This window comes from Adelges cooleyi, unplaced genomic scaffold (genome assembly GCF_023614345.1).
Source record: "Adelges cooleyi isolate 19-005CV unplaced genomic scaffold, UGA_ACOO_1.1 ACOO_flye_CR_arks_rails_tigmint_CR_PRNA_30, whole genome shotgun sequence".
Taxonomy (NCBI): domain Eukaryota; kingdom Metazoa; phylum Arthropoda; class Insecta; order Hemiptera; family Adelgidae; genus Adelges; species Adelges cooleyi.
The window spans coordinates 11,283,980-11,293,416 of record NW_026095971.1 but is presented as its reverse complement, the minus strand read 5'-3'; the positions used below and the strand labels follow the sequence as shown (position 1 = coordinate 11,293,416).

General features: G+C 31.3%; 1 protein-coding gene across 1 annotated transcript; it reads right to left on the bottom strand.

Annotated features, from left to right (window-relative positions):
* Positions 1-866: 866 nt before the first annotated feature.
* LOC126839365 (homeobox protein Nkx-2.2a-like) lies at positions 867-4,814 on the bottom strand (the record flags this gene model as incomplete). Its single annotated transcript, XM_050574655.1, has 3 exons — positions 4,364-4,814; positions 1,991-2,121; positions 867-1,142 (listed from the first exon to the last, which is right to left on the bottom strand). Coding segments are annotated over exons 1-3 (858 nt in total), but the record flags the coding sequence as incomplete, so codon positions are not given.
* Positions 4,815-9,437: the final 4,623 nt, after the last annotated feature.

The following is a 9,437-nucleotide window of genomic DNA, read 5'->3' as shown; positions in this document are numbered from 1 at the left end:
ATAAAACATTTATTCACTTTGTTCTATTTATTTACGACTACTCCACCTAACTTAAAATAGACGCGTCAATTCAAAACAACAAAATCTCCAAAAAAAAAACATTATGGCAATTAAAAAAACTGTTCCATTACAAAACTAATTTTTTTAAAACAAAATAAACGGAATATTGCGGTGAATAATTCATTAAACAATGTTTGCGTTATTGAGTCGACATTTTTGTAATATGGTGAACAATACATTATAAATAGATAGTTATTAAAATATGTTTGAGTTGTTACAGTTTTGAACTGAGAGGTGAAATAATAAGTATTATTTAACAACCAAGATAACTATTAATATTAGTCAGCTGTATATTAATTTTTAACACTTTATACTATTAATATAAAATTAATTATTATTTAAATTGAACTAATTACAAAATCGTGTATTAAAAAAAATGTATAGTGATATTATTTAATACGAATGTGTTTTTAACAATATTATAATATTTATATTGTCCTAGTATAAAAATCAATACATACATAAAATGTATAATAACTTAGTTGTATTAATATGATAATTTTTAGATACCATGGACATAACTGTAAACAATACAATTAATATTTCCAGCCATGAAAGTTTTAACACATTTTAGTTTTTACTCAGTTCTAGTTGCAAAGTAGTTAAATTTATACAAACAGGATACTATAAATTTAGCTTAAAGAAGTCAAACTCAAATTGTGATTTTACAATAAACTTTAAAGTTCTGTTTAAAAATATTAACATGGCTGACTGTATAACATTCTCTTTTAAAATTTTATACAACAAAAACAAGATGATTGGCTTAATACTATTATTATTATTTAAATATTAGTGTTAACATATTTATTACTATGAATAAAATATTGATTGCTTGTACGCAAATTTGTGTACTCGTTGTAACAGCTTTTAATAACCGGAAATTGTCGTCTAGGAGGTCTTTTGGTTTCCGATACTGTACTGCCATCTTCTGTTACAAGCTTTTTGCTTTTGTATCGACGATTTTGAAACCATATTTTGACTTGAGTTGGAGACAGTCTAATTCTGGATGCCATTACTTCTCTTTCAGGAGCTGATAAGTAACGCTGTTGTTTGAAACGGTGTTCGAGTTCTGATATTACATCCTATACATAAAACACGAATGATTACATGTCAATTCATAAGCAAGTACATATCAATGCAACAAAACTTAAACACCATATTAATTATGTGTTTTGTTCTTGACAATGAACAAAATAAGCTATATCTCAAGATGTGTTTTTTAAAGTTAGTTCCTACTTAAAAGTAAAAGGATCCCCAAAAAATAGAATTACTGTATATGAAAAAACCAGTTAACTACTAGTATTCCTATAATTTATATGCATTTTTAACTTCTAATTAAATGAACTGGATGTTAAGATTATGTCAATTCGTCGCGATAAATTATCTTAAAAAAGTGTTGTAAATGGAAAGTGAGAGGGGGGCCGAGTATTTTTTCTTATCCAAACTCTTATTTATCATATTTCATTTATGATTTCGTTAATATCCTATAACCTATTAGGGGGGAAAATGTTATACATTTTGAAGTTCAAAATATAATGTGATGTAAATCTAATTTATTACAAAGTTATTTTGTAATTTGTATGTAAGTAATATTTTAAAAGTACATTATTTTATCTCCAGTAGTGTAAAAAAAAACGAAATATTAAATTTTCTGAGTCGTATAGTAAACTTATCAATAGTTTTATTTATATTCAAAAAACATTTTATTATAGATTAAAATAATTAATTTTTTGACGAGATTCAATACATACACGAACAAATGTCAAAGGAAATGAAGTTAAAACTTCTTCAACCACTTTAAGAATTATTTGAAATTAAAAAATAATTATTATCAACCGTGATCAAATTATTATAGTTTTAAATCTTTAGACTGTCTTTTACTTTTAACTTTGTTACTGTGCTAAAAAAAAATATATATTTAACTAAGTACCTGAGAAAAGAGAACGCGTGGTTTTCGTTTTGCTCTTGGTTTCTGGTTTGAAGACATTCTACTGGAAATGTTCTTCTTTAAAGATGTTGTTTTACACTTGTTTATCGTAGTCTTTTCGTCCAAAGGCATTTCTATAAATAATAATTTATAATTTATAATTGCTTGAATTGAACCTTGTGTATTTCGAACTGAACCTATAATACTAGTTTTGGGAACCTAAAATGTTATTCTACATAATATGTAAGAAACTGGAACCGGTGAAGGCATAGAATTGTTTTGCTAACTATAAATTCGGACCAGAAAAATGTATTTTATGTGTTTTTAAGAACCTAAAACATAGCAGAAACCAGACCAGAACTAATAAAATAATTATTAGGATTCCAGTTTGACGTATACCATTTTTAGCTTCGATACAGAGCTAAGAAATTGTTATTTTTACAATGTCTTTTTATTTTTTGCGTCTAGACCCACGGTATCTTCCAAACCGCTGAATGGACTCCCTCATATAGAAATCGTACCTAAAAAGTACATTAATGCATTAAACAAATTTAAAATTCACCTTTCCCCTTCAAAATTGTGAAAACTCCCAAAAAATGTACTTATTCTTCAACTTAAAACTACGGTGCACTATAATTTTTCTCAAAACATTCGAATTAGTTCCAAATTTGTATGGAATATTCTTTTGATATAGTATTGTTAAAAAAATATATAAAAACCCTTTATCCCAGAAGGGGTGGAAACTTTTTTTTATTTAGCTTTTTTAGCAATAATTTTAGGACTTAGGCTCTGAAAATCGGAGTAAAGGTAGATCTAGAATGAGGCTATGAGATATACGATTTTATCGAAAATCTGTAGTCAGACTTTTTATTATTAAGAAAACCAAAAAAAGGAGAAAACTGCACATCGGCCGTAGTAAATTTCTAGGTTGCTGTGTGAAAGTGAAACAACAGGCAACAGATCCGAATAATGTCCGAATAATATAAAATAAAAAGCCATATGACAATAGACAAAAATGTTTGTTGTTGATTTGCCAATATCGGTAACAATGGAATTATTAGGCAAGACAGATGATCAACTTTATCGTATCAACCCGTATCTAATCGTATCGTATCTAAAAAATGAAATTTTAAACAAATTTTTGCCTTGAAAATGATCTTATTGATATTCCTACTATCTTGATATCCTACGGATTCGCATCGAAGCTATTTTTGTAAGTAATTTTATCGTGTGATAGAATGCCAAAGGTTACAGATTGCTGATAGATCTGAAGAAGGAAAGAGTTCTAAGACATCGGTTGTTATTAGCCACTACTGTTTGCGGAGAATATAGTCTTAGTGGATGAGCGAGGACAGGAGTATTAAAAATTAAATAAAAGCGATAAAGAGAAACATTGGATAATATGATTTGGGAATATATTTAACTGTTAACAGAACACGTATGCCAGATCACATGAACGTCCATTATAGACATTTTTTAGTTCCTTAAGGTGGTTTACATGTTCATTTAAACTCAGCAAACAAAAAAACGTGTTCAGGCGGCGCCCGAAGAAAAACTGTACAATCGCACAGTTTTTGGAGAGTGTAAACGGATATATTGTGGGTTTAGAATTAGAACTGATATAAAAAAGTAAAAATCAGAACGTGCATTAATCCTAAATAATTTAGTCGGTTCAATTGCGCAAACTGACTGCCCAAAAAGACCATTAATTAGTTTGCGCAGTTTAACTGGACATGTAAACCAACCTTAATACATCATTTAGCGACTGTTGAGTGGTTCATTATAGCGTTACATTTTATAGTTGTATTATTCAAGTCAGCAATATAATCTAAGTTTGGTAAAGTATAAGAGAAATAGGAATTGAGGTAGATAAAACGCTATTCATTCATATTGGTGTGTAAAATAGCAATATTTAAATACTAAAGATTATGTATATATGATATTTAGATTGGACGTATTGTATAAATAAGTGAAAAGTGAATAATGAGATAAATGTGAAGCGTTACATAGAACTATGGGGTCATTTAGAAGTTGAACCAATGATTAGAGAAATAAGAGAAAGAAAACAGATATAGATGGTTGGCAGGTTGAAAAAAAGAGGAGAATGAATTAATCCAGCAATAAATTAAATTTGTTAATGAATTAAATGTGTAAAATGGGTAAAATAGATGAATCTAATTACATATAGGCCTCTACCTATAAATCATAAGTAAAAAGTAAACTGATAAAGAATAGTAAGTTGATGTAGTCAGTTTTGATTAACAAATTAGAAGTGATACAGATAGAGAAATGTGCTAAATGTAGAGAAAGGATTTGGTCGGTCGATCATATTTTTATGATGAAGAAGAATTAGTCGAAAATGTTGAAAGCGCTTACTGAACAAGATCTGGTCAGTAGAATCGGCTTGGAACGGGAGCAGCAACGGATCGTCGGCAACCGAACTGTCGCAGAACGGAACCGGCAGCCGGGCTTTCGGTTCGGCCACGCAGTCTATAAGCGGCGTGGTCGTCCATCCGTAGCTATGTGGCTGTTCCGCCGGATCGGCCACCGGCGACGGCTGCGCGTACTGATCCTGCGTCCAACTGCCGTAAGAAGACGTGTCGTACGGCCCGCCGTAATAAGAACCGCAGTACGCGTCATATCCGTCACTATAGTAAGGGTCGGCGGCGATCGCGTAGTTGTCGTTTTTTACCCCCTGGTGTAAGTCGTGGTAAGTCAGGTGGTAATCCGCATTTGGGTGGAGCCCGTAGTCTGCGTAATAGCTGCAGTCCATGTCCGTCAACTCGGCGATGGCGTTATCGTCGACAAGTCTACACGACGACGTCATGGTGCCAGAATACTATTATCACGACTAGACCGCGGCCGAGACTAAGAACCGTTTAGGATCAGTGAGCCCAGACGGTGTCGATCGGGTTGTGACGTCCGTATGGAGGGACCCAGATTTCGACCCACGGACGCCGACGTTGCCCGTCCTAAGAATTCGTCGTCTCCCGACCAATGAAACCGCGAGCACATGGCTCAACGCCTTAGTCACTGCCGCCTCCTCCTACTCCATCACCTCCTACTCTTGGCGATCAGATCTTTACATTTTATGAAATATCGACGCTAATAAAAATACCATAATAATTATTTACTATCGGTTAATTATTAAGCCGGCTGCCACAGCGTATATCGTAAAATTATACCTAAATAGAAGAGCCGATATGCATAATTAAATCGATATAGGTTGACATCTTTTGGACGCATATTTAAACATCCACGCCTATTGATACATATAATTTGTTCAATTTACTTCTTAATTTAAAAATTTCCCCAAAAAAACAGAGCTTATGGGTGGTTGGAACGGACAGCATTTGTTTTCTAATGCGATGTGATACAGCACCAAGTTCAATTAATAGTTAAGAGCACTCCACACCATCCGTATTTTGGTCGTAAAACTCGTTGTGCGGGAGACAAAGTATTTTTTGAGTTTTCCTTATACAAGAATTACAAAATGTTTACAGTACATAGAGAAAAACTTTACCTGTAATAACTTAAACACAATCCAAGTTACTCATTCATAAAGTTTGTTTTTTTTCATTTGTTTATTATAATACAGTGAGTATAGATGTTAAAAAAATAAAAACCTCAAAGAAAGAAACAAAGAAGAACATTTGGTGATTTGTCATATATCCTATAGACAGTGATAGTTTGACAAAAAAGAGCATCAATAAAGAATCCTCATTACGATATGAATAATTATACAAGAGGGTTCCGTAACGTAACGAAATATAACGTTATAAATTCAATTATTTCGTTCACCAAAATAAAGCTCACAATAACATAATATTAGGATATGTTTGGTGAACATTATACCGAATAACGTTTTAAATTTATTTGCTCCGAGAACGTTATAACGAATAACGTCATAATTTGTTTTACCCCGGGAATGTTAAAACAAATTCAAGTTAGGTTAGGTTAGCAAAAATAGTGATCTAAAACTGGTTATCTACTAGTCAAAATGTCTACTACATTATTCTTTAACACTATTTCTGCTAACCTAACCTAACTTAGCAAAATTCGTTTTAACATTCTCGGGGTAAAACAAATTATAACGTTATTCGGTGTAACGTTCTCGGAGCAAATAAGTTTAAAACGTTTTTTGTTACAACGTTCTCGGAGCAAATACATTTAAAACGTTATTCGTTATAACTTTCTCGGAGCAAATAAGTTTAAAACGTTTTTCGTTATAACGTTCTCGAAACAAATACACTAAAAACGTTATTCCGTACAACGTTCTCGGGGTAAAATAAGTTATAACGTTTTTGTTATAACATTTTCGGAGCAAATAAATTTAAAACGTTATTCGATATAACGTTCTCGGGGTAAAAAAGTTATAACGTTATTCCTAGTTAACGTTCATGAACATAATTTTGAACTGAACGAATAAATAACGGTTAACGGAACCCTGGTATACAATATAGTTCAAACTATAAAATAAGATTTTCCAAAAATTTGCCTATACATTACTGCTTAGAAATAAACGGAGTGGCGTCCTCTTAAATACTGCAATAATCCTACAACTCAATGTACGAAAATTACACAAATCTAAAAAGTTCCATCGATACTTTTTTCACATTAGTGATGTAACCATAAAGAAATCTAAAATTCAGTGGCTGCCTCAACTCCACAAAAACTAATGATTTTTAAAAATAGAAAAATTATAGAGAAAATTATTTTGTTCTGAAATTCTTAACATATATCAATTTCATAATTAAATATGATTTACTTCAATCATTTTTTATAATAGCTATTAAACAATTAAATGTATATCCATCTCCAAAATTATTTACTGTTTCGACTCGACGACTGGCTTTTAACCAACATATTATGTAAATTATACTAGACATTTGTTCTTAACTTTATTTCACCAATAGTTCAATTATTTTCCTACTTAGACAACCATAGCAGATGTTTACAGAATGGGGTAAAAGTAAAGTTGATAATTTTTTGTAAAATATCCCAGACAGCAAAATACTATATATATTTTATACATTTTGTTATAATATTAATTATAATCTAAACAAAATTTAAATTTTTTTCTAAAAAAATATAATCAAAAAATATATTTAAAAAAAAAATGTTCTCAACGCAACAATAAAGAATAAATGTTCAGAACTACGTTTAAAACATTAAAACATACATTGCAAATATTCGATTTCCTGACAAAATATTGATTCTTTACAATATGTAGTACCTAAAATATTTTTACAATATGTTGTAACAGCGCTTAGAAAATATTAATATATTTTTGCAGGGGCGTAGCCAGTAGGTAGGCCTGGTAGGCCTGGGTCTACCCAAAATTTTCTATATATATATAAAGAACAAAAATTTATTATTAATAAGAATAAACATTAATAACTTTGTTTATTAATGGTTTATAATGGGCCTACCCAAAAACAAATTCCTAGCTACGCCCCTGTATTTTTGTTGTCTGGGATAATTTTAATATAATATGTTTATTAATAATAATTGTCAATGTACCTACGAGTTTTACACAATTGAATGAAACACAACAGATTTTGGATTTTTAATCACCATTTATCTACATATGCCCCGTATGCTTACACTTTACATTTTACAATGACCACAACTGAGCTTATTTTGAATAAATCAGTGTAGTTAAAAATCGTATTAAGACACGCCGGTTGGTTGTTCTTAACGACAATAATTATACAAATAGGTCGACTCGTACAAGCAACTCGAGTTGCTTCCAATATTCGACGATAGGTATTGGTTCAATTTACACGTCAAGAGTTGATTTTTGTACCTATTAATTTAATTGACCAAATAAAAAATGCTATAGTTTCGTTGACTTCGACAATATCAAGAATCCTAGATGTTCGGTGTTATCATTTGTCGGTTTGGATGAAATAAAACAGACCACACGTCTCGTGTTGCCGTAAGGTGTGCCTCCCAGTGGATAAAACGGCATATTATTTAGTGTTTTTTACTACACCGCGTAAACCGATTGCGACGGTCATTAAAAACAAGTAAGTTGTATAAGTACATGCAAGTTGTACAGCGTGACTGACGGCGATCGATTTTGGTTTTTGGGTGTCTGGAATTCGTTTGAAGAAAAAAACACAAATAAAAAGGTGTCCGCGTTGCCGTAATGGAACGGAACGGATTGTCAACGCCGGCACCGAATCCAAAACAGATGGCCGACCGTTGGAATAATAATATTATGTTGTGGCGCCTATTTCATATTATATATTGTATAGTATTATACGCTATGCGCACATGAGCCGAGTGAGTCTGCACCCAGGGTTATCTGCCGTCGACCATCGGCCCCAAACGAACTTACACGTTATTAATTTTAAAGTTTATAAATACAAACGCGCCACGTGGATCCGGAACGCTTGTATATTTTAATATAATAAAGTTAAACAAACGACCGATCACCCATTATTATCATGTAATAATAATGATAACGATAATGTCTTAAAAAACCGACGTATAACAAAAAAGCAAAATCCAACTATATAAGCTATACGGCCGCGCTCCTATAATTATAACAATTTATTGATGAGCAGAAATATTCTTTTATAGAAATGTATTCCAAATTATCGATATCGTTATTTAAAATACATAAATTGAACATGGCGTTCCGAGACCGCGTTCAAACCGTGTATACAATATGGGCACTCCTATATGGGATTATTTATGTCTTATTGTTTATGTCTTATGGTGATCGCTTAAAATAGCGCGTTGTTTTAATCTAATAACCATGATTGAAATATACATGGTTATTACACATATACCTCTTATTCATCAAATATTCGATGATAAAAACGAATATGTCAGCATAATGAGCAGTCAATTAAAATTAAGTATATGTGTACCGGTAATATAATATATAGGAATAATAAAGTATATAATACAATTGATATCCCTTTTACGCTGTCATTTTATTTCCGAAAATAACATTTCAAGACGATTTGCAATAACCTGTATATTTCAACCATGCAAACAACGCTTGTTTTTTCGGCAGTAAATATAACCAGTCGATTAAACGCTCACTAAATATTATGTAAAATTAATATGACATCGTCAAATAATAATATATTTACATGATTTTTGGCTATAATAGCTATGTTTCAATTTAAAATACCAATATTTTAATAATACAAATATGTCCCATCGCTAAAAACAGTATAGTCTATATTGGTTATCAGTCGTTCACACCGATATGACCGGATTTTAACCATATCCTAAAAGGGTGGGGGGGGGGCGATTGTCGAATTATTATTATGAACCAAAGCTAAAGCCATTAAAACTTGACACAGCATACTCAATAAAAAAAACTTTTAAAATACCCGAATATTAATATAAATGAATTTTGTATTATTTCTATATTTTTATAATTATTTAAGTTAGAATAGAATTGGTAAAGTATATGATAATTAAC